This window comes from Micropterus salmoides, unplaced genomic scaffold (genome assembly GCF_014851395.1).
Source record: "Micropterus salmoides isolate LMB-PRFRI ecotype aquatic unplaced genomic scaffold, ASM1485139v1 Ms_hic_scaffold_22, whole genome shotgun sequence".
NCBI classification, from domain to species: Eukaryota; Metazoa; Chordata; class Actinopteri; order Centrarchiformes; family Centrarchidae; genus Micropterus; species Micropterus salmoides.
Window position 1 is genome coordinate 18,012,079 of NW_024041373.1, and position 25,246 is coordinate 18,037,324.

Sequence of the window (25,246 nt, forward strand, 5' to 3'; positions counted from 1 at the left end):
GCAATAATGATATATTAATTAATTTAAAGTACAGTAGTGTCATCATCCAAATGTACTCAGGATATCAAAAGCAAAAGTACTCATTATGTAGAATGGACCCTTTCAATATGTTCTATGATATTCTGTTGGATTATTTAACAGTTTTACTGCATTAAATTGCACTATGTATTTTAGTGTTGTAGGTGGTCGAGTTGACTCTTATTTATTTATAATAGAATGTGAACTATCTGAAACTGAAGTAGTAACTATACAGCTGTATGGTGTCACTGGACTTTTCTAACTGTCACGATCAATAAATCTAGTAGAGAAAAAATACCTCTTGAATTCCCCTTGTAATGTAGAGTAGAAATAGGCTATAAGGTGGCATGGATTGCTCAAATAAAATACACATACCTCAGAACTGTACTTAAGTGCAGTACGTGATTAAATACTGTAATTGTACCTTACCCACCTCTGCAGAGTGCAAATTATAATAAAAAACATTAGTTGCACCACTTCTTCACATATCATTGTTTGTGTTGTGTAGCGCCCCCGTGTGGGCAGATTAATTTAATGTTGTAAGATGTTATTCTCTTCTTCACTCATGTCCCCTCCACCAGGAGGGAGCAAAGTCATATGTCGAGTTTAAGTGCTGTAGGAAATCCTATTGAAACTTTGAAAGGAACGGCATCGTGTATTGTGTAAATTAAATGTTATATGACTGTCAGCTAAGCAGACATGTGTGGCTGTTCATGCGTGTTAAGCTTTTTTTCTAGTAAATAATACAGCTCTTTGCACAAAGAAGAGTATTTAGAGTTTATTGACACAAAAACTTTAAAAACATAAAACATCAATGTTTGTCAATTCTTATGCCTTTCTTCAACTTCTGTGCATCTATTTGCATACGTTTTAAGTAAAAGCTACTAAAACCATGTAGCATTAATAGAGTTTGGTACAATGTTACACGTGAGACACAAGAAACAGGTCCCACTTCTTCAAAGGGACCCGTGCAGCGTGTCCAGCCAGCTGAAACGGCACCGCCCCGTACATATTGATTTGTACTGCCCTCCTGTCCGTACTTTCCTGAGGCAGTCCAGCCCCTCTTAAGGGAGGAGAAGATTGATTAAACGCCAGTTTTACTGCGTTGTCATGTTTCACAAGGAGTTCAGAAGCGCCGAGACCGCCCGACACCGCCCGACACCATCATTTCGTGCATGCACCCAGAGCCTGCAGAGTGCTGAAAGACTTTTTAATCCTTCTATCAAGTTTGCATTTCTAACCAGAATTCCTCACAAGGCAGTTCCCGTATGGTCTCTGATCCTCCATATCGTTTTCATGGGTGAACATCTTCTTTTGTAGCATTTGGAGTGTTTCTTGGTGCAAATCCTACTTGGTTTGTGAAGATGCAGCTCCCCACTGTCCTTGACGTTAATGTTGTGGACGTGCAGAAGAGGAGGAATCCCTCCAAACACTATGTAAGTTGTCTCCTCATCCGTTGTTTCTGTTATCATGTAGTTCAAGTAGCTATTAACTTCACAAATGTAGGCTCCATGCTAGCAGCTCTGTGGTTGGCAGCACTATAAGTTAAGTTCACCACTTTGTTCTGGACTGAAAAAGATCTAAAATATAATTGGATTCATTTGAATTTTTGCACAGACATTCATGGTGTCCAGAGGATGAATCCCAGTGGCTTTGGAACTGAATATCCCTCCTCTGCCAACATGAGATTTACATTTGTGGCTTTGAGTAAAATGTGGATAGATGGATGACATTTGACATAGTATCTGACTTTATGTCATTTAGCGCCATCAAACGGTCAGTATTTAAAGTTGTGTGAATTTGTAATTTTGTCTTATTTTTGACCCAATTCTTGCAAAACTAATGACATTTCATTAGCCTCAATTGTATTTATGCTAAGCAGCAAACATTAGCATGCTAACACTGTAAACTAAGATGGTGAACTTGATAAACATCACACCTGCTGAACACCGGCATGTTAGCATGGTCATTGTGAGCATGTTAGCATTCAGCACAAAGAACATCCTGACCACAGAGCTGCTAGCATAGTTGAAAACTTTAAAGAAACTGAACTGAAAATCATGTCATCCCTTTTTTGCAGTCAAAAAAATATTGTCAACGTGTTTTTAAACTGTATTGTCAATAGTATTTTATGATTAAATGGAAGAAAAGTGTATTATGGGAAATGTCTGGAGTGCTTCTTTTTGCAGATGGATGGGTGTGGGTCATTGTCTGTGTTTGGCGGACAGAAGCTGGCAGGCTGAATTCAACAAACTGGAGCTGTAGCTCACAAGCCAGTGGTGGTATTGAGTAATGACCACACCAGCATTCAAACGGACCTAAGTGATATTTGCGGGTACTTTCACATGTGACGTTAGTTTAATGTGCTGCAGCTGACCAGCTAATTTGCTAATATGACAGTAGTGTTGCACTTTCCCCCTGTGACTGTTCACTTGTTCAACAAGCTAAGGTGCAGGACAAGACATGTTCATGTTTGAAGGTTGGATGAAAAGGAGACTTTAGCAGGAAAAGCTAATCTAGGTTGTTGTTCAAAGTTTGTGGCTCTTATTGTGCTCTTAGCAGGTTGCTGTCTCGCTGTTAGTGTGACTATGATGGAACAGTTTTGTTTCTGCTTTATCCATAGTTTAGAGGTGCAACGCCTAATCAATTAATTGTGAACTATTAGATTAAAACTGTTTTTTAAGAAAAGGTATCTCACTCCAGCCTCTGAAATGTAGGCTAAATGTTTTCTGATTTCAGTTATCCTCTATCGCGGTAAACTGACTATTCGCATTGTGTCATCTTGGACTTTGGGGAATCTGATCGACATTTTTCTGACATTTTTTAAACTAAACAACTAATCGATGAATCCGTCCATCGTCAACCGCTTATCCTGCGTACAGGGTCGCGGGGCTAATCGATGAATCAACGGCTTAATTGACAATGAAAATAGTCATTTTTAAAGCCCTACTTTGGGTTAACATTAAGTAATATAATTGGCTGGATGGAAACAAGTTCTCCATCTATGGAGACAGGGACCTAACACTGACACTGGGTGACCTCACAAAACCAAGAAATTTAAAACATTATTCTCCCTTTTGTTTTTCTAAGATAACACAGAATGTCATTTACAGAGCAGATATTATTGCTAACAAACAAGCAATTTAATTTTAGTTTGTAGTGAGAAAGTATTGCAGATCAACACCAGCCCTAGTCACATCACTATCACAACATCAAGCTGACAGCAGTTATGCAAGTATGTAATACACAAAGCATACTCTCTGCACGCCACACAAAAAATTTAAAAATAAATGATTTGGACTGCATTGGACAGACGCCTGCTGAGAAGCTGCAGCAAAATATTTTAAACCTTTTCTCATGATAGAATGAAGAAGGTCATGTCTGCTCTCGCAAACTACGAGCAAACAATAAGCTCCTGGAAATTACTGTTTTTCTCCAAAGCAATTTTGTTGAGGATCAACATATCAGATTGGGCTCCTGTATTGTCTCCCACATGACATACATGTCATTTGGTCGGAATCCGTGTAACAGAAGCAGTTCTTTTACATAGCAAGGGTCAAATTGATCTAGTTTTCTGGAGGGAATGTGCCATCCTGCCGTCTTCACACCCATATGAGAAACAGGTGCTAGTTTTGCTTTGGCCAGACACATGCCCATGTAAACATCATCAATGGGAATCATAGGAATCGACTGGGACATCCTGTGTATGACCAAAGCTGTGTAGAAAGACATGATGAAGCCCCCACCGCCACAGTAAGGGGGATATAAGTTTGACTTGTATACCTCCAATGGAACATAATACTTGCTCTTTGATGATCTAATTGGACCCACACGTCTGATGAGATGGCCAGTAAAGAGGTGCCTCCTTCCGTCATTATTCTTGAGGCCTTGGAGATACTCAACCGCATTGTTGGTGTTGACAAAGACGTCATCATCGCCATTTAGCAGGAAGTGAATGTTCTGACAGTTTCTTTCCATCCAGTCTAAGAAGAGTATCTGCTTCAAGGTGAGGTTTAAGAATGATTCGTTAAAGTCCCATTGTAGAATGTCATTGTGCTCCTCTTGCTCCAGAGCGAGGAGTTTATTCAGCTTCGTTTTCCCCAAACCAGTACCCGACGTTCCTGAGATGAAGATCCTCTTGATCCACACACCATTGTGTAACCGCTCTTGAGCCCAGGTTTTACGCAGCACCTCTCGGCGGTCGTAATTTAAAGGGGGGCTTTTAATGACCAGCAGAAGAAAGATGTCTGCAGATTCATCAGCTCGTCCACATTTGTCAGGGATGTCCAGTAGCATTGGGAAATGGCGACAGTGATTATAGTAGAGAAAGTCTTTAATCCTATCAGGAAGAAAGCTGAAGCCCGGGATTTTGTCAGCAGAAAGATTTTTATCACATCTTGGCAGGGATGTGTTTATGGTGGATGCCTTTCTTTGACTGCCATCGTACTCCCCATTTTCTTGGAGTTGAATGGCTTTGTGGTCATCAAAGTCTTTACAGAGATAAAGAACAATTAGAAGTGCAAGCACTAATGTTCCTGCTTTGAGTTTTCTCCTCCTTAAAAATCTGCAGTGAAAAATAAAAGTTTTCTCATGAACACATCATTATCAACAGTCTGACACTGGCAGGTAAATTAACACAGTCTACATTAAGATGGGTACAGTTAATTTTACACCATAAAGAACTTCATGATTAAATGTTATTTCTAATGCAGAACAATACACAAAATCACATATGGAAACAAAATTCTGTTATTGAGCTGATTTTATGAGGAGCTGAGTGCATTTTAAAGAGGTCATATTTTGCTCATTTTCAGGTTCAAAATCTTATTGAGGGGTTGTACCAGAACAGGTTTACATGGTTTAATTTTCAAAAAACATCAAATTTTTTGAAAAATACTGCACATTGCTGCAGCTCCTCTTTTCACCCTGTGTGTTGAACGCTTCGTTTTAGTTATCGAGGGATACATCTTATCTCTACAAGATCTTTGTTGGGAGTTGAACTTGCGCAATTCCTAGTTAAGGACTACTAGCCAATCAGAAGCAGAGTAGGACTGGCAATGTCCTCAAAAACACCAGTGAAAAAACTGGTGTTTTTGAGGGCATGTCGGACTAGCTGCTTGGCGAGCATTATGACACACATTTTGCTGTGTTGTAATCTGAATGATTAACAGGACTTTTTTTATTGTCTATCACGGCTATTGTTAAAGTTATTAGTTACCCAAAAAGTATTTGTTTGAGATTGAAATGATTAAAAAACTGCTTCGTTAAGAGAAGAGAGACTGTTGTCATGGACATTTTTTAACAAGTTATATTAGCACAGCCACAGCCTAGCTCTGCTCTGTGACCTGCTGAGCCTCCCTGTTTAAGGAAAGTTGCCTTGTGTAACCGGTGTGTGACACAGACCAGCAGATATGTTGTGGGAAGTCTCTCTCTGTGTGTGTGTGTGTGTGTGTGTGTGAGAGAGATAAGTACCAGCAGGAATAGTTAAGTTATTCTATTCAGCCGTAAAGTGGCTACTGAAAGTATTGTCTTAGCTGTCACAGAGGAGAAATAGAAAGTCCCTGTTCATGTAAGGTACATGTCGCCAACAGTGTGCAGAGCCAATGCAAATCAAAATGTGGTCAGTCAACTTATGTGTTGTGGTGGTTAGTTTACGGAGAAGTAGGCATATTTCAGCAACCTGCCTGTGGCGTCTGACCTCCATTTATTTTATTCACCAAGTATTTGGTAAGCTAATTATGGACACTGATGTGTGTAACAGTTAATCTGGCAAAAAGGCTGTTCTCTGTGCCTCAACAAAACAGAAACTGACTAGGCTAATTTACCTTTTCCGTCTACAAATTTCAGACCTCCTACTAGGAAAAAGTACAATAAAATTCTACTCAAAGTCGGAGTCCCTAAACTCTGGGGCAAATCAATCTACCCCAGCTTGATGAAGAAGCAGGCGTCTGACGTCACACAACGGCAGCACCATTAAAGCGCATATTGTAAATGGTAACTCATCAACTAAAAGGCAACGTAAAGTATGTTTGCCTGTATTTAATCAGTATAATGCATACTAATGAAACCTGTTCTGCACATAAATTGATGGCAAAATATGTTGCCAGTGGTTATGCTAAACAATCTCTGAAAGTTATCTTCTCTGCACAAAAAGCACAGGCTCAGCTGAGATGATGCATAGGGAATCAGATGTTTGGTGATATGTCATCTCAGACATTTGGAAAATTTAACACCGGTAATCTCAGACATTTAGTCATCAGGGAGAAATGAAGCACACCATTTGTTCAAACAGGTTGTTCTTAAAATAGTTCATCCCTTTTCTCCGTATCACATAATGATGGTGCTGCTTTGAAGTTTACCTGACACACCTAAAGAAAGAACTTCCTCTTTATCTAAAAACACAACATTACCTGTATGCCACCTTTCTTTAAAGACCCTTTCAACTTTTTAAAGAAAACATAATGAAGTAGGGGTAGTGGATAAGACACATGCCTTCGGTGTGAGAGACCTGGGTTTAACTCCCCACTGTGACACCCTGAGCAAGACACTTAATTCTAAGTTGCTCCAGAGGAGTGCGACCTCTGACATAAATAGCAATTGTAATCTGCTTTGGATAAAAGCGTCAGCTAAATTAATAAATGTAATTGTAAATGTAAGTATCAGACTGGGTGTAATATCCTTCTAATTAAATATCCTGCTCAGCTCATTAACACAAGTCTGTGACAGCAAAGACTACACATTTTACAATAATAATGAAAGAAACCACAGAAAGTAGCCTGCAACTAAGGCAACCTTCATTCAATATTATAATATTACCTGGACATATTTGCAGATCAGTGTGAGTATCCCTTTGGTAGTCAGTTGTCAGTGTGATTGCTGGAGTAGTTGAGGTAAAAATGATGCACATGCTTCCTTGTTGGTCACATTATTTACAGAGTATAGCCAGTCAGGCAACCCCTATGCAAAGGCAGAGTCTGCCTCCAACAAATTACAAATTCAAAAAGTTTGTCAATAGATATTTGACGTCAGAGGTGGTTCGTCCTGCTTGGCTAAGATTAAAGCATGTGGAACTTGCTGGATGAGAAATGCAGAGACAATACTTTGGGAACTGTTGCTACCAAGATATGCCTGGTGTAAAGAGAGGATCAACCGTTTGTCAGGGTCTATTGCCAGTCATATAATTGATTAATTGTTTTTCAGCATGAGTTCTAGCGTGTCACATAGGGATGTCTGCTAATTCAGGCTTGTCATTTCAGAGAGAGGTGAAAAAAGTTGTCAAGTAGACGGTGAGTTGCTTTTCATGTTCCCTGGCTGAACATAATTGGCTGTTTTCAATCTCTGCTTCCCTTTTTTTGTCTCAAAGACTGGAGTATTCCGGTCATGACTCTTACACGTAGGGATGAAACGGTATGAAAATTTCAATATCACGATTATAAAAATTATAACGGTTATCAGTATTATCACGGTATTGTAAAAATGTGCCAAAAAATATTAAAATGTACTGACACACACACACACAATTTCAACAAGTTTTATATAGAAAACTACAAATACAATTGCCATTTTGTTTGCATAAAAAATAACAGCAAATACCTTTTTGTAAACATGAAAATCATCTAAGTGTGCATCATCAAGATCTTATTTTATATTACATCGGTAATACAATGACCCTGTAGACAATTACATGAAAACAAATGTCTTTAGAAAACAGTGATAGTAACTGCAATGAGCCCAAAAACTGACATAAATACAGAGGAGTCTGTAGCGTTTCTAGAAATGCTGGTTGGTTGACTAAACTGCATAACGTGTTATCATGTGCAGTGGACGAATAGGCTCAACAGCTACAGAACAACGTGTAGCGTTTTTACAAGAGCGGCTAACACAGAGAGCTTCACTTTACACGCTGCTGGCAAGTCGGAGAGACAAACCAAAGCTAAAAGTTAACTCACCCTGCGTTCACTATAAGGTTATTTTCTTAAATGAAGTTTCGACCGGACGGACTTCAGAGTGACTGAAAAATCTCCGCAGCGCCGTGCTTCTGGGAGACCCCGGACAATGTTTGCCGTGAGATTATAACCGCACCCGGTTACCATGGTAATTAAAATGTGTACGGTAATATTAACCGCTGATTAGGAAATGTTAGCATGCTAACATGCTAAACTAAGATGGTGAACGCAATAAACATTATAAATGTTAAACATCAGCATGTTAGCATTGTCATGTTGGCATTTAGCACAAAGCACTGCGGTGCCTAAGGACAGCCTTACAGAGCTGCTAGCGTGGCTGTAGACGTGTCGTTTATTTATTTATTTTTGACTGCATGGCCTGGTCTTGGTGTTATCTTACTGACTTGAGTAATCAAATCAGATGAGCCACAAGACATGTCTCAGCGGGGCTGCAAAAATCAATTAGCCCATCAGGTACATTTGGATTAATGAATGAGAGTTGGGATCAATTTCATCATCCATCTCCTGCTGAGGGAGGCTCCCCAAGGCCACTAAACGCAGGGCACAGACTTTCCCCTGGGATGGAAGCCGGAGGTGAGGGTTGACTGGGAAGTCCCCATGAGGGAAGGGAAGGGGGAAAAAATCTCATTATCTATGAGCTAAGCAACTGAAAATGCTTATCCGGTTTGAGAGAGGAAAGAAGCAACCCTTTGTCTTTTGTCCCCACTGTTCAATTGTGACTTCCTTCCAGGGACTCATGGCACTGGAGCAAGAGAGTGCATGGCAACTTATCCTTGTTTACATACATTGCTGGAAGATAATTTCAGGAGAGATGAGATCTGATGAGAAGGCTTCAGTTTGTACAACTTACTGCATGGACAACCTTGTTGGATACAGCTTTTAATATTTAGTTAAAATGAGAATTTAATGCAGATCAACCCAGACATAAATATGCATTCATATGTGGTGTTTACTTGTTTTGAATCCACTGTAAAGAATGTAATACTATTTGTATCAGTAATCACAATCAATTCCTGACTTTACTTTTAAGTGTTTCATAAAAAGTATACATTCATAAACTCATAACAATGTGCTAATCTCAGAAATTATATTGTTATGTTCAAACATAAACATGGCTCATGGTTCTTTTGGGACATATCTTGACCTCACACAGCCTCACTTTGAGCCATGCTGTTGCCTGAGTGTTTGGTCATGCTGTCTGTATCTAATTAGCGAGCTGCTGGAGAACTCGTTCCGCCTCCCTGCACACTCTTTCTGTAATGAACTGTGTGCCGAATGAAGGCTGCATTTCAAACTAGAAACTGATGTCCTTGCATATTGCCACCATATGTGTAAATGCTGCTTTTGTAAACACTCTGGTCCTTGTGCTTAGATGGAAATGCATTAGGTACAGCCATCTGTTTCTGAACCTCAGGGTGTGCACAATTGTTTGTTGTTGCCCTTTTTATTGTTGAGGCAAATTTATTTTGGACTTACTTCCTACAACACTGTTTTGTTCTGTAAATGTCTGCCAGGGAAACTATATTCCCATTTCAGTTTCTGTGAGTAAACACTTCTTCCCTGTCATTATTCCTGGTGATGGACAGGAGCACTGGAAGTTGTTGACATAATGGGAGCATTTGTTCACTCAGACCGTGGACTCAGGTGGCCATTACAAAAGTGAAATGCAAAGATGTTGCGCTGCTGCGTTCTGAACCATTTGTAGGGGTTTCACCACACAAGCTGGAAGACCCGCTAGGGCGGCATTGCAATAGTTGAGGCGAGCGGTAACCATGGCCTGTACCTGAAGCTGGGTGGCATATTGAGTGAGGTAGGGCCTGATTGTGGCCTGATGTTGTATAGAGCAAAGCAGCACGACCAAGAGACCGCAGCAACATGGTCTGTAAAGGACAGCTGATCATCAATCATGACACCCAAGTTTCTCACCACCCTGGTTGGAGTGATGGTTGAGGAGCCAACTTGTAGTTTGATGATATGGTGGATAGATTGCTTGGCTGGAATGACCAAGAGTTCAGTCTTAGAGAGGTTTAGTTGAAGGTGGCAAGCCTTGAGAAGAGTAGCGGCCCTAGCACTGAGCCTTGGGGTACCCCTGTGAAGAGGCAGTGGGAGGATAATTGTCAGTACCACAAAACATTGTAGGAACGCCCCGAGAGGTAGGATTCGAGCCACAGGAGTGCTTTACCCGAGATGCCCATTGCTGAGAGTGCGGATAGGGGGATCTTGTGATTGACTGTGTCAAAGGCAGCTGATAGGTCCAGCAGGATAAGAACCGAGGATTGCGCTGCAGCTTTAGCTGACCTTAGGGCTTCTGTTACAGACGAAATGGCCGTTTAAGTAGAGTGGCCACTCTTAAAACCAGACTGATATGGATCTAGGAGGTCGTTCTGTGAGAAGAATTCTGAGACCTGTTTGAAGACTGCCCATTTGATAGTTTTGAATAAAAATGGTAGAAGAGAAACTGGCCGATAGTTCTCAACTTGAGTTTGGTTGAGTGAGGGCTTTTTAAGCAAGGGTGTAACCTGAGCCCTTTTGAAAGAGGTCAGGAAGGTTCCTGAAGCCAGAGAAGTATTTATCACATGAGTGATTGCAGGGACCACAGTAAGAGATATGGCTTAGAGGAGATTCGTAGGAATCAGGTCCAGTGGGCATGTAGTGGGACGGCTATGGGTCAGGAGTTCTGATACTTCACTCTGCCCGTTTACTCCTGTCACGGAGAACGAAGTGCCATTGTCCTGGGAGGGCAGAAGAACAGATGTAGTAGGAATGCTACATGTTAGCCTTGGTGTTGAGCCTTTTGCGCCATTTCTCGAGGGAGATGGAGGGAGATGTGTATAAGGACTGCTACATGATAGGTTTTCCTGTGCTGTGCTCACACAGTGGGAGCTGACCAGGGCGGGAATAGAATTGTTGATTTTGAGAGATTTAGAGAATTGGCTAGTTATAGCTGCCACTTTGCCTGTGAAGAAGGCAGCAAAGGTATCAGCAGACAAGTTTGTGGGTGGAGGATTTAGTAGCGTTTTAAAAGTGAAAAAATAATTTCCTTGAGTCAATGGAACTGCTTATTCTGTCATTATAGAACGCAGTTTTGGTTGCATTGATGCTTGTTGAGAACACAAATATAATTAATTATAAATGGTTTCAATGACATAATATTTGAACTGTTTTTGACCCCTGATGGCTTTCCAATGTGTGATGGAAACAAATGAACTTAATTTGTTTATTTGACCTTCAACGACCGCTTGAAGTTAAGTTAGGAGGAATGCACTTTGTGTCATTAGGGCAAGTCAAGCTAAAGTGGTGCCCTGGTATCTTTGACAAAGTGACTTTGTTCCTAATGGACCTGTTCTGTTTGCCCTTCTCTCACTAGGTATACCTCATCAACGTCACTTACTCAGACTCTACTTCCCATGTCGTCTACAGGAGATACAGCAAATTCTTTGACCTACAGGTATGTTATCTTGGTAAATTATCTAAATACATCTACAGTCACTTAGTCCATGAGCAGCATCAGTTCTAAATATTTTAATTGTGTATGAGAGTGAATGTCTTCTCTTCATATCAAACTCTGTGAGGTCAATTTGACCCTTTGTTCAGCTGCTGGAAGGCGCTATGCACAGTAAAAGGTCTCATTTAAGACTACTGGAGCCTGCTTGGGGAAAAAGGGAAATGGGGGAAATCCAGTCTGCAGATGTGGGAAGAAAAAACAACCTCAGTCAAAATGCAGAATAAAGCATGGGGCAAAGTTATGCCTAAGGATTTTTTTTTCAGGGATCCGGTAGCCTCAAGTGAAATCTCTGTATTTTAACAGTAACAGTTCAACACGTTTACATTTTAACCACACAGGGCTGAATTGTCTCTACTATAGTTTGTTCAAAGCATCTAGTAGCTGAAGCAATGGTGTGAGGGGTTTAAACCTAAATCAGTGCATACCTTATCCTTACCTTATGGCTTTTTCTGTTAAAAGATGCTCTTGCTCTTCTCTGATAACCCTTTCTGCCAGACTATACTTTATAGCGCCGTGGCTCTGGTAGGCTGGCTCTGTTGAAGGCAGCAAAGGAAACCCTTTGTTCTCTGGTCTCTTGCTAATAGCCAGGGAAAATTGTGCCCTGGTCTGTTTGATGGAAACAGAGCTTCTCTCCTGTCTCTGTAAACATTAGTCTTGTCCATAGATCCCTGCTGCCTGGGTGTGTTTGTCTGGCCACGGTAATCTGTGAGGAACAACAGGCTGCAGCTGTCCATACAAAATGGGTGGGGATGGTTTGTTTAATTTGTCCTTTCATGAACATAGTCATATAAGTGAAAGATGAAGTGTCTTGCATGAAGCACATTCGCAGTTGCAGCTAATCTGTGATAGTTGGAGTGAACTGCTAGTAAACATAGCACGTCAACAGTTGCATAAACAAATTCCACCAAAAAATCTGCTGAATAACCCCAAACTATACTTTTTGTGTGGTAATTTGAGAGATTTGCAGTACGCTCTTCAGGAGGAGGATGTAGTTTAGGTAATGCAAGGACCAATCCCGGAATGCAGTGGATGAAACAAGGAGGAAGCTGTGGTCAGGAAAGGGTTGGGGGGGGTGGGGGTAATGAGCAGTTTTGGAGCCTTTGATTTAAAGACTGAAATGAAGATGCCTTCCCTCTCCTTTTGATTTCAATAATGTTGCGTGATCACCAATAGTCTCACTTGATAGAATATTTTGTCCTTTCTCCAGGCAGAAACTGAGCTGTTGTTTGTGTGTCTGCCAACTGACACCTACAATCTATCCCCAACTCTGCACAGTCCTCTGTCTTCATAGCACAATTGTATGTTTTATGTTGACTAGAAGCTGAGAGAGAGGAAAAAATGCATTGGCACCCTTAGCCTGACAAATGTGACCATGATCTCATCTGATAACCATTAATTCAGAATTCAGAAAAGCCAACTAAGGTCACAGAACAAGAAGCGCCTTTTAAGCAGTGGCCGATTGTTCATACTATGTCCAACGTCAGTACTGTACTGGTCATTATAAACCCCCCATCAACAACAGGCAACTTTGCTGTTTGTGTTTTTAAAGGTGAAGTAACCATTTTCATTGCCAAATGGATGTCAAAGTGCACTCCATACTAATGTTTCAAACCTTTCCAGTGCACTAAAATAACTCATTGCTGCTCCTCTGGGAAGCAATCATCATAAATTATCAGGATCCCATCTCTGATTCCTTCTCTCTTCATCTTTTCTGCTGACCTACAGGGAAGTATGCTCTTTGTAATGCATGTGCAGAATTAAGCACATTGATTTACTTGTTTTTTTTAAAGACGTTTGTTTTTATGCTGAAATACTGCTGAGCCTCAATTCCACCAAATGCTGTGTGAAAGGGAAATGTTTTTGACCCGCATATGTTTGATGTGAGCAGAAATGGTCAGTGTGTCAAACAGAGTTTACCGTCTCTCTCTCCACACCCGTCAACCACAGCGGACGGAGCACATGGGTCACAGCATTCCACAGGAGGATTGTGGAGTGTGAAAGCTGGCCTGTTTTTTTTCTGGACAGACACATCTCCATGAATCCCTTAGTCGTCATTATTTTTGGATTGGGGAATTGGACCAGGGTCAGCTCTACCCTTTCTGTATTATAATTTGTCTGGCCTACATTCCCAACATTAGATGAGACTTTAACAGTTATATTATAAAAAAAAAAAAAAAAAGGTTGTCAAACTGGTGCTGATGCAAATGGGGGAAGACTATCTACTGGCTGGATATGTTGTGCTAGTAGCGGCTAATGTAGCCTCAGGCTGTTAGGTTCAAGCGGAGATGAGGAGCAGGCTACAGAGGTCTGGTAAGCTCACTTCTTTCTAACACCACACCGCCAGATGTTTTTCATTTTTGAACTTGTAATCTTCAGACCCAACGCGTGCTCACTCAAGTGAAGTCACTTAAGGAAATTTATCAGACTTCAGGTTTCCCTTCGGAGCAAAAAAGATTTCATGCAAACTTTTTTTTACATTTGTCTCAGACCTGTAAACAGACTTTGTGTAAGATCGGTGGAATTCCCTTTCCTAATGAATAAACTGATTTATAGTCATGTGAGCCCCTCGGTTTCGGAGATGAACATCCCAAAGATTTGAACACTTTGCAGCATGTTGCAGCAAAATCTGTCAGAAGATGCAGGTTTTGTAACAACATGCACAATAAATCTTAGATTTTATTAGTTTTACTCTTAGTTTATGACCAAAAAGTCTGTTGCTTCATAATCTCTCTGCAGTAAACAACTGTCAAGTAGATGTCAAAACACAACCCAGAGATGAGATTACATTGCTTACCCCACTCAAAACATTCCTCCAGCCCTTTCTGAGATTCCTCCCAGAACAGTTTCTTTGTCTGCTTGCTGCACAGTGTAGTCTCTCTTTGTCTGCTCCTCCCTCTCCACTGCAATTAAGTTTAAATGCTTCAAATGATTGTCTTTACAGTGTACAGAAGCTGTTTGGGTTTCTCCTGTCACCATAATTCATGCCCATGATGTCATGATGCCAAAATAGAGACATGTTTGATGATTGAGTGTTTATTGCACTTTATTTCTGAGGCATTTATTCACAACATTGATTATAGAGTGTGTAAAAAGACACTGGGAAATGTGATTACATCATAGCACCTGTTGCTACTTGGACATGTTAATTTCCCCAGTGGGAACACTTGGCTGACTCTGCAGCTTAATACACTGCAGAATCCTGTGCAGATTGGGAAAGAAATATAGAGTAAATACAGCCTCTGGGGTCCCTGAAGCCTCTCAATTAAATGTATGTGAAATGTGAGAAATGGTTTTTGTTCAAAGTTGTCCGGCTTTTGCCATAGAAACAGCTTTCACACCTGTCCCGTAGAGCTGTGAGTGTATCCAGGCAGGTCCCCGGGGAGGGGGATATCATAATCATCGCTTCTGGATGAGGAGCTTCTCTGTCAGCCGAGCTGGTTTCTTGTGGTGTTGAGTGAACACTCCCATCTTAGAGGGAGTATATGGCTACATCCAGCTAGGAGGCTGAAAACATGATGAGTGTGCAGCTTAGTGTCTCAGACAAATAATACAGTTGCCAATGTACCATTGAGAAAACTGGGATTCTTGGAAATTGCAGCCCTTGCTGTGAAATTTTATTATTGCCATAGTAGTCTAAAGAAAAACAGTCTGGTGTGTGTGTGTATATATTTGATGCCTTTTCAGTTTTAGGAGTGTAAAACTCCAATCTTCAGAAATCTTACCAGCAGTGCAGGTGTGGTTAACCAGGGCGGTTCTTTATACTCAGCCCTTTTACTTTGCCCTTAAACCACAATAATGATGGCTGTCCTCTTCAAAAGAAACCATTTCTTGTTGGCGGCCAGTATTTCGGAGGAGAGGGGAAATGCCATGCCCTGAGAGAAATTTAGCAAAGGCAGCAGACGAGTGCAGAAAACAAAGAACCACAAGAGGAGAAACCAAACCACCTCTCACTGGAGAAATCCTACAAACAGCTCCTGCAGGCCCAGACAGAGAGACCCTCCAAGGTTGATTCTGTTTGTCCACCTGGCTGTTCTTGGCTTGGTTTAAACCAAGACCAAACTCCTGGTCTTCTCCTCCCAGTTGAGTGTGCTTTAGCTTGACGCTCACAGTCCTTGCTGTTTAACAAAGCACATCTGGAACAAGGCAAGGCAGAACGAACAAAGGCGGAGCTACATCTGGATTCTGAGCTTGCTATTGCTGTAAGACTCTGTCATGTACGTTCATGGTATTGTCGAGATTTATTCAAACAGCCAACTGGAGAGTCTTTACACATGTGTTCATGTGATGCTCGTACATCATATACGGCACTGTGTGTGTGTGTGTGTGTGTGTGTGTGTGTATATATCTCACACGCTGAAATACTTACAAATTACTACACTTAAAAGAAAATAGTTGTATGCTGTTGTCATAAAAGACTCGATAGAGCATGCTTTGTATCCGTTTCCTGTCTGTTTCACCCTGTATCGCTCAATAGATTGATCCTATAAATGGTCACATGTATCAATTGTTAACATCAAAGTGTTAATTATCTCATCCGATGGCTTTTTCAGCTCATTAAGTCGAACTTGCTTTTAATTTATTTATTTATTTTCATGCCAAGTGTGAGTGATGTAACCTTGTCTGCTGCGCCAGAGATCAAAGTGAAACTCTCTGTAGTTGCACGACACAGTAGCTCTTCAGACAATATGTAATTGCACCCCGTGTTGAGCTAATGTACCCTAAGAAGGAAGTTGACTGTTCCAGGTCAGTTTGCAACCCCATTTTGTTTTGTTTCTCATCTCAGATTCCTCAACTTTAAACTTTGACTGATGAACTTGTGGTAACTAAAGGCCAGTTCATGTGGTTTAGCCATCCAACAGTTAGGAGATAATTATTTCTTACCATTCACTGTATATTGGCATGTATCTTTTTCGTGGAAATCGAAAGGGCGTGTTTTTGAGTTTTGCTGCACAACTCATGTTTGTGTCACTCTTTACTTTCTGCCTCACTTTCGCAGATGCGAATTCTTGACAAATTCCCAATTGAAGGAGGACAGAAGGACCCAAAAAAGAGGATTATTCCTTTTTTGCCAGGTGATAAACACAATTCACTATAGCATGCACAACACCCTGATATCACGGTCACGTCCATCTTAGATTTATCCAGAAGACTGCAGCAGTCAAGTCAGTAGAAGCTAAAGAAAAGGCCTTCAGACATTTTAATGCACAACCAATACGAACATACTTCATACTACGGCCTGCCACATTGCATTGTTTTATTAACTGCCATACTCCACCCAGGCCAAATCAGTTTGTGGTCTGCCATGGCAGTAGGAAGCTAACAGAGAGGGATTTGTCTAATCTGATAAACTGATTGTGAGCCAGTGCAGAGGAGAACAGTGAAGAGATCCTTTGTTAGACAAGCTGCATTGTTGAAATCCGGTCAGTGCTGTTTTGATCTCTGTAAGTCCAACATGGTGTGAACTGTTTTCTCTTACACACACACAGCAGACAGCATGCACAACTTTACTCTTTAATGGGCTTAATGCATTTAGACACTGATATTAGGAGTCAGTCTCCCAAGAGTAATAATGTGAGGATTAATAGAGGGGAAAAGTAACTTTCTGCAGCTGGTCTCATTAATTTATGGATTAGAAGACCCATTGGATTTCTTCTGTTTTTGGATCAAGCCTGTATAATTAAAAATGTAATGTAAGATACTTTAGTAAATGAAGGGAACACACTTCCTACACACTGACAACACATCTACTTTTTATTGTATTATGTTCTTTTTACTTTGCACTACATTCTCCTGTGTTTGAATTTCCCCTGTGGGGGAATCAATTAAGGAACATCTTATCTTATGAATCAGTTGCATCCTCTGCTGTGTAAACATTACCTGTCTCAAGAAGCTTTTTTTAAATTTTTTTTTACAATTTATATTTTTTATTATTTTCCACCCAAATATACATCCAGCATTTCAATACAACAAATTAATATACACACATAAGTAAAGGATTTAAAGTTATAAAAAAGGTAAACACGAGACCTACACACAAAGAAAAACAGATAAATAAAGGTAAATAAAAGGGCCACAAGAGAACAAATAAACTCAAAAGAAGGGGTTTTGAGGCGAGACTGAGACATGTAAAATGCAGGGCCATGTGTAAAAGAAGGAGTGAACACATATATATGGTTTCATCATTACATTAATGACAGTGAATAAGGGAGTAAAAAAATTAAGCATTTCAGAAGAAAAGAAAGGAGTGGGTCCTATTACCTCCCTTTATTGAATAATTCCTATTTTAGCATAATAATCATGACCTCTATTTAACAACTTAAATTTTACTGTCTGGATACACTTGGCATGTGTGGGGTCCCCATTTTAGTAAGTACGTTTTAATATCTGAAGTTGTAATTGTTGAATGTTGGGGCGGGGGGGGTTCAGTTTTTTTTAAATGTTTTTGGAGGTGTATGTACAACTGACTGCTCTGTTTTTTTTTCTCAGGTAAAGTCTTGTTTCGCCGAAGTCACATAAGAGATGTAGCCGTCAGGAGGCTGAAGCACCTGGATAATTACTGCAAAGTAAGACAAAGGTTTGGTTTGTCTGCTCGTCTCCTTGGACAGTAACTTTTGCAACTCATTGTTGATTTATGTGCTGGTTTGAAAGAGCACTTTATCTGTGTGTGTCAATGCTCTACTCCCTGAACATTTGCCACAGAATTTCTAAGGAAGGCCTCAACATGTATCTCCCCCACCAGCCTCAACAGGAAAGCAACTGCTCTATCTGTACTGGTCATTTCCTGTCACCAATGTAAATAGGCAGCCTATAAAGGAAATGAGACAAATGGGGGCACACAGGGGTAAAACAGAATCTGAAGAATAAGAATGAATCAGCAGACTTAAAGTGTAGCAGTGAGCGCAGATGGCTACCTGACACTGTTATATTCTGTAGGTCAGAGAAGGGAACGTGGGGCAGGTTCGCTAACAAGTGTGGCAGAAGTTTTCATTTAGAGGGACTAAGCAAGATTTGACGTGCAGGCAAAAAGCTTAAAGACAACAAAACTAGATGTCTTTTTAATATTGTTTCTATAAGAAGGTCTTTTCTGATTTAAGTACAGTGAAGCGTCTCCTTTTGAATGTCTAAGCAGCTGTGATAGGCTGTTGTTATATCATCTTTGTGTGTTTTCCTTTGTTTTTAACTCTCACTCTGGGTTCAGAGCCTTCTTCCTTCCCCTCCACACCCTCCACATCTCCGCCTGGTCTTCTCATCTGACTGACTGTACAATGACTAAATGTTATAAACTGGTTACTCATTGTCATTGAAACCAAACTACAGCACGTTAAAAAATACATGTGGCCTTTCAAAGCCTTTCAAAGCCTGTGTGTTTTTGTTGCAGCCAGTAGCTTTCTAACTCCCTTCTCTCCCACAGGCTCTGATGAAGCTTCCCTCCCACATTTCCCAAAGTGAGGAGGTCCTTAAGTTCTTTGAGACAAAGTTAGAGGACCTCAACCCTCCCACAGAGTGAGTAACTACCACTGCATACTTTAGAAATCAGGAGCAATCATTGAGCATTAGCATCATCTTCGTTATAAGAGCTGTAAGATACCAAACATTGCCCTCTGGCGGGTTGTAAACACAGGCTACGGCAGCGGACTGTGTGTGTTTGTGTGGCTCAGCAGCTGGGACGGATGCCTTTCACCCACGCAGACCCATCTTGATCCAGAGGCTTTGCAGTGTCTGAGATGATTGATGGATGCTGGTTGAGAGGCACTGTGTTTTATTAATAATGATTTCTGGGAGGTGACACCTGATCCCAAAGTGAATTCATAAGGATTAGTGGCGTCATGAGGGTGCGGCTGAGTTCACGTCTCAGAGCAGATAAGGCTGTCAGGCTAGTAATTTGTCATACTCTGTTCAAAGTCAGAGAGGGAGTAATTACAGACCGGCTGCTGGCTATGTTTTGTTTAAATTCTATTCTTTCCTTTCATGATTTATGTTCAGTTGAAGTTTGTCTCTGGTAATATTCCTTTCTAAGATGTGAATATAAACTCGTCTAATGTTGTTGGTACACTTTGGTACGCACCAACACGCTCAAGGAGAAAAATGTGGTAGAGTAAACAGTCTCTCCACTACCTAAAGGCCCACCGCCTCTAACCCCTACCACCCATACCCATGTTAATCCCACATCAAAGTGAGAGCCTCCTCCACTCTCTGGGACAGTCTCAGTGCAGTTTAAACTGAGATATTGATGTCTAAAAGCCATGCAACCAAGTGCTCAGTTCACTACTGGGGGATCTGGACCATTTCAAAATGACTTTTAGGATATCATTCTTTTGATGCCATAACTGTCCCAATCACTAAACACAATGTATGGGCTGTTAATAGCAGTTCCACTTTTATCCAATTAATTCACCATATTCTGTATTACAGTAATTGGTCATACTGGGGACATTTTCTCCATCATAATTCAGAACCATTTTAGGGGTATTTCAGACATTACTGTGTCACTCTTTCAGCAGTGTTGTTTGTTATGCCCTCATCTGCTACTGCCATCTAATGGTCAACAGATGTTACTGCACATTTTTTAAAGGGGGGGGGGGGGACAACAACTAACAAAACAGATGTGATGATGCTCAGTCACAAGAGGGAGCCAAGAGGGCTTGAAAAATGAAATATATTTCTCTTGACTTTTGATGGATGAAAGATGGCATCACATAACTATCATTAAAATAATAGTGTAGACAGATATACAAACACATGAAGATAGTGAATGGCAAAAAACGTGTGTGATGCCTTGATTGGCCTTTTTACATTTTTAATTTTTTATTGATAAATGGTGTGAACTTTACAAGAAATACAACTATAAATAACAATTAATAAAAAAAACAACCCAAAGTTTTATCTCTCTCTCTCTCTCTCTCTCTCTCTCTCTCTCTCTCTCTCTCTCTCTCTCTCTCTCTCTCTCTCTCTCTCTCTCTCTCTCTCTCTCTCTCTCTCTCTCTCTCTCTCTCTCTCTCTCTCATTGTTGCAGTAAGTTTTGTGGCTTAAGATTCTGACTTAAGATGATGCTTATTCCCAGTCACTCGTATGCATTTGCACAGTAGTGGACAGTTCATTCAGATAACCATTTTAAAGTAGTTTCAAAGGCCTTAGGGCTAAAAGCTATTGAATTTCTCACAAGAAAAAGAGACCATTGGAGATACTTTAAGGGAAATTAAGAAAAATGGATATTATAATACATTTGGATAATTGAAACATGACCTATATAGCCTTACAAATCATTTTACATCTTTGGCACCTCAAGTGACTGTTTATGATAGAGAATATTAAATTATGGTTGATGATAATGGATGCTGCTGGCCAGGTATAAAATTTAAAATACAAACTTTTAGTCATCAGTCATCCTTTCAACACTGCCGTGTTAGTTTGACATTTATGCAGATTTGTAACTAGGCATTTGTGTTGTTTGTAACAAGGTACTGGTATTTTGCTTAGCTGTCGTCAATTAGCTTTAAGGTGTTTTGCTGAAATAATACGTCGGTGTCAGCGTATGTTTTTGCTCATTCACTAATAAATACCTTTTACTGCCCTGTCTGCAATGTGACTTTGCCTTGTACTACATTTGTGGTATCTTTAGAGTGGTTATAAGTTACACTTTATTAATCCCCACAGGGAAGTTTTTCCTCATTTCCACATTTGATCCATCCTGCCTATTCAAGAACAGCGTGCAGCCGCAGTGCCTGGAGACCATCTCCAGTTTTGAGACCAGCAACTCGGTCAAGGGCAATGGCACAATTATGAATAATTCCAGTAAACATATCTATGTATCTCATTTTAAAATAACATTTTACTTTCCATACAGGCAAATGTCAGGTTAAACCACATCAGCTCAATTTACATTTTGTTTACATGATGATGAGCCTCTTCCCATGGATTTCAGCTCTTAGTTGCATTTGCTCTTAAACTTCTTGAACTCTTCATCTAAACTTGGGAGTCTGAGCATATGGGACACAGCAGGGTGTAAACTGACTCAGCATACAAAAAAATGAAAAGATTAAGACCTCGTCCCACAGAGGAAAATGTACCTCTCCTGAAGAAGTGAAAATATCAGTACTTCCTGGACTGTAGCCCTAGGGAAAGTCTTTTCAATTCAAGGCCACTGGGTTTGATCGTATGATCGTTCAAAGTCAGTTTCATTCACATAAATGTTACCAAAGTGTAATAAAAATAATTTCACACCAAGTCCCGCTGCAAGAAACAAGCAAACAAATCTAGCAGTATCAGTAGTGATTGATGTAAGAGGACCAGAAACAATTAGAATCTATTAAAGAGATGGTAATATGGTTTTTGGAGTTATATATCTTTTTTGTGCATGTACTAAGTTTGCAAAGCCCAAAGTCCACCCCAAAGGGAGTTCCCATCTCCCACAGAAAACACTGCTCTGAACTGCCTGAAAACCGTTTGTAGTCCCGCCTTTACTTCCCTTTCTTGTGATGTCACAATGAAAATACGTGTCATAATGCTCACTGAGCGACTAGTCCGGCACGCCCTCAAAAACACTGAGCTGCAGCACACCGCTCAATTCCAAACACTAGCTAACCTCCAAGCAGTAAATGGACATGAAGTTATTACTGTGATGTAGAGACAGAGCTCGGTTAAAACTTTATGGACAAAAGATACTTTTGTTACAGATTAATAACCCTCCAAATTGCCAACCTGGTTGGCAACATGTAGCCTACAGCTGAATAGAGGCTGTTTACTGTCTTTTCGCTGACCCGCCATTCTCTGCTTCTCATTGGCTATTGCCGGCTTTTTGCTGACCTGCCCTTCACTGCTTCTGACTGGCTAGTAATCCTTACCTAGGAACTGCGCATGTGCAACTCCCAACAAAGATCATTTAGAGACAAGATGTATCACTCCATAGCTAAAACGAAGCCTTCAACACAGGGTGAAAAGAGGAGAAAAAAATATGGTGTTTTTTTTGAAAATTAAAAAACCATGTAAACCTGTTCTGGTACAACCCCTAAATAGGATTATGAACCTGAAAATGAGCATAATACAGCTGTCAATAACCGGTCCTGTGAGTAGCCCTGACAGTGGTAGAAATAAAGGGTGTGATTTAAAATAAAGTTAGATGCTGTTGCAGTTAGATGACTCTGGGTTAAAAGGACATAAATGCTCTGAGTTAGTTCGTCAACAATACTTTTATATGCATTTTTTAAATCACATTACTAGATTCCCATTTACAGCTACACACCTTGTAGACTGGTCGAGAACCACCTTGATAAACGGGAATCGAGCTTATGACTTTATTCTGAGCTGAATTTAGAAAATTTAAATTTTAAACAAGATGGTGCCCACGACCGTGTAGGCTCTGCAGCTTAAGATGAATAAAAATTGAACTAGCATGCAGAAAAAAGGAATAAGCTCCATGCTGTCTGACTTTGAGATCAAAACTTCATCCCACTTCATTCAAGGAGTTAAAGGAATCCTTTTTTTTTCTATGGAGGAAGGAGCAGGACATTAATCATGTAAGATGGATGATTCCTCAGAATGAGATCATTTTATTTTAGTTAAAACTTCATAGTTACAATAAACCTGGCATTATGAGATGTGAAACAGACATGTGTTATGTAGTTCTTAGACAGACACAGTAGTTGTTACGGTAAAGACTGGAGATCTGAGCAGAACTGCCTGAAGTCTCCCTTCTGTAGCTTACATTCAAAACACATCATGCTGCTGGTAGAAAACCTGTGGTCAAAACACATTCCTCCAGATGTGCACACATGATGGTGCAACTACTGTGGACCACATGACTTAGGAAGACATTTCACTGATGGCACAAATGCTAAACCCCCTAACCTTACACTTAAAACCAGTCTTAACCCTAAAATGTCCCCCAAATTGTGAATGTGTCAACACAACATGATTAATACAACAGAACAATTATGCATATTAATTTATATGAGAGACAATAAAGTTGTTTTAATGTCTTTTGTTAACAGAAACAAATCTTAATTTTACACCAGTGTTGCACCACAATGGAAGTTGATAGTTGTTGATTTGTGGTCAAAGTAACATTCTTTTACCCTGACATCACTATGTAATCATCACCAAGTTTTGCTGGAGCTTTTGGCCCGCATGCATGAGTTTACTGTGGGTGTGTGCAGGGATTTGAATGAGCAGTGTCATTTCCTCTCCTAAGGTTTACACACAAAAACATTTCCTGCACCTTTTTCTGTGTGCAAACCCAGCCCTCTTCTCTATCATAATGATTTCCTGTTCAATGACGTGGACCCACTGAACCCTGAGCTGGAGGTCACTCCAGCAGAGGTTAATCTTGGGTCAGGCGGGAGTGTCTGTGTAATGTATGCATGCAGCAGGGCAGACACTTCAGTCCTCTGGCTAGGCTGAGAAATGTGAGCAAAGGACTAATGTCTCACACATTCCATTTCTAATAGGCCCACCTACAAAGAGTGAGCTGCAAGCAGATTGTTATTCTCAACTCGGGTTTAGGATGGACTCTCACGGGCTTAGATTTTAATGATGTGTTCAGCCCATGCAGTTTGTGTATATGCATCTCCTGGCATGGGCGTATGCATAATGAAACTAAAACGGTATGAATTATAAAGACTATGTCCCAACTTCTGTGACTCTTTATTGTTGCCTAAAGATTAAAATGTACCTCTACAAAAACAGGTTCAAAGTCTTAAGCGTTTAATAGTGGTTGGACATATTTTCGCTCCCCTTACCTTCTCCTCATCTATTAGAATTTACTGGTGATAGGGGGGAAGTGCACAGAGAGAGAGTTGTGTGCTCAGTCTCCTCCTGGGAAGAATATTATTCCAGCTCTGTGCTAAGGTTCATGAGCTAGCAGGGCAGGTCAAGCATCTAATTCATCCCCATCATTTCTCCCCAACCCTCTATAGTGTTTCCCTCTGTTTCATCTCCACCCTGACAGATTTTGACAAAATAAACACAGAATGATTCATAAGATACTTCAGAAATGATTAACATGTATTACAATTAATTTGTCTCACGTTGTCTTGATGTGAACATTATCCGATGCCATTACCATAAACATATTCTAATTTATCCCGGAGTTTATGCTACATTACTTAAAAGACTCTGAACTATTCACACCGTATAAAATGTATGAATGTTTTGATGTTAAAACCCGTTTCTGCACTTATTTTGATTCCTCTCCATAAGTTGTGAGTTTAAAGTTGTCTCCAGTGATACTTTGTGCACCATCTGCTCAGACTATACTTAGTTTTTAATAAACTACACCCCTCTATTCATGTTGGCTCGGCATAAATGTTTGTCATCAAATCATTGTGTTTTCTTCCCATCAGATCATACAGGAAAGTTATGAAATGAATCCAGTCTGTCCGTTGCTTGAAGATCCAGTTTAACAGTGTATTCATGGTTGAATTTGTTGTTTTATTTCAAAATGAAGTGAGTATATATCATACATTTTTTTTTTAATGAAGCTGAACTGAGCTGTAAGCTGTTACATGTGTGATTGGTAAATGTCTCTAGGTCGTGTTTGTTCATGCATCTGGAAACAGAGAAGCCTTGTGCCAAAAATGACTTTATCTTAAGTAACAGAGGAATACAGTTATTGGTAAGAAATGTTTTGATTAAGCAAGAAGTGTTGCTTAGCTTGAACTAGGATAATCCTTTCATGATGCTTGCCAGACACAGACTTACCCTGATTTATAGCGTCAGTGTCATTTTACATTTTTGTTATTGTCCTCCTAAAAGCAAAACC

General features: G+C 40.3%; 2 protein-coding genes across 3 annotated transcripts in view; one reads left to right on the forward strand and one right to left on the reverse strand.

Annotated features, from left to right (window-relative positions):
- Positions 1–783: 783 nt before the first annotated feature.
- LOC119917039 (N-acetyllactosaminide beta-1,3-N-acetylglucosaminyltransferase 3-like) lies at positions 784–6,965 on the reverse strand. The gene is made up of 2 exons (XM_038737107.1): positions 6,835–6,965; positions 784–4,508 (listed from the first exon to the last, which is right to left on the reverse strand). The coding sequence occupies exons 1-2, from the start codon at positions 6,923–6,925 to the stop codon at positions 3,475–3,477; spliced, it is 1,125 nt and encodes a 374-aa protein (XP_038593035.1). The 5' UTR covers positions 6,926–6,965; the 3' UTR covers positions 784–3,474.
- Positions 1,087–25,246, forward strand: part of LOC119917038 (SH3 and PX domain-containing protein 2A-like) — a 53,476-nt gene continuing 29,316 nt past the window's right edge. For both annotated transcript variants that reach the window (XM_038737105.1, XM_038737106.1), the window contains exons 1-5: positions 1,087–1,454; positions 11,353–11,433; positions 16,487–16,562; positions 17,977–18,053; positions 18,902–18,993. In XM_038737105.1, the coding sequence (XP_038593033.1) occupies positions 1,383–1,454; positions 11,353–11,433; positions 16,487–16,562; positions 17,977–18,053; positions 18,902–18,993 (398 nt within the window). In that variant the 5' untranslated portion in view covers positions 1,087–1,382. The remainder of the gene's footprint in view (positions 1,455–11,352; positions 11,434–16,486; positions 16,563–17,976; positions 18,054–18,901; positions 18,994–25,246) is intronic.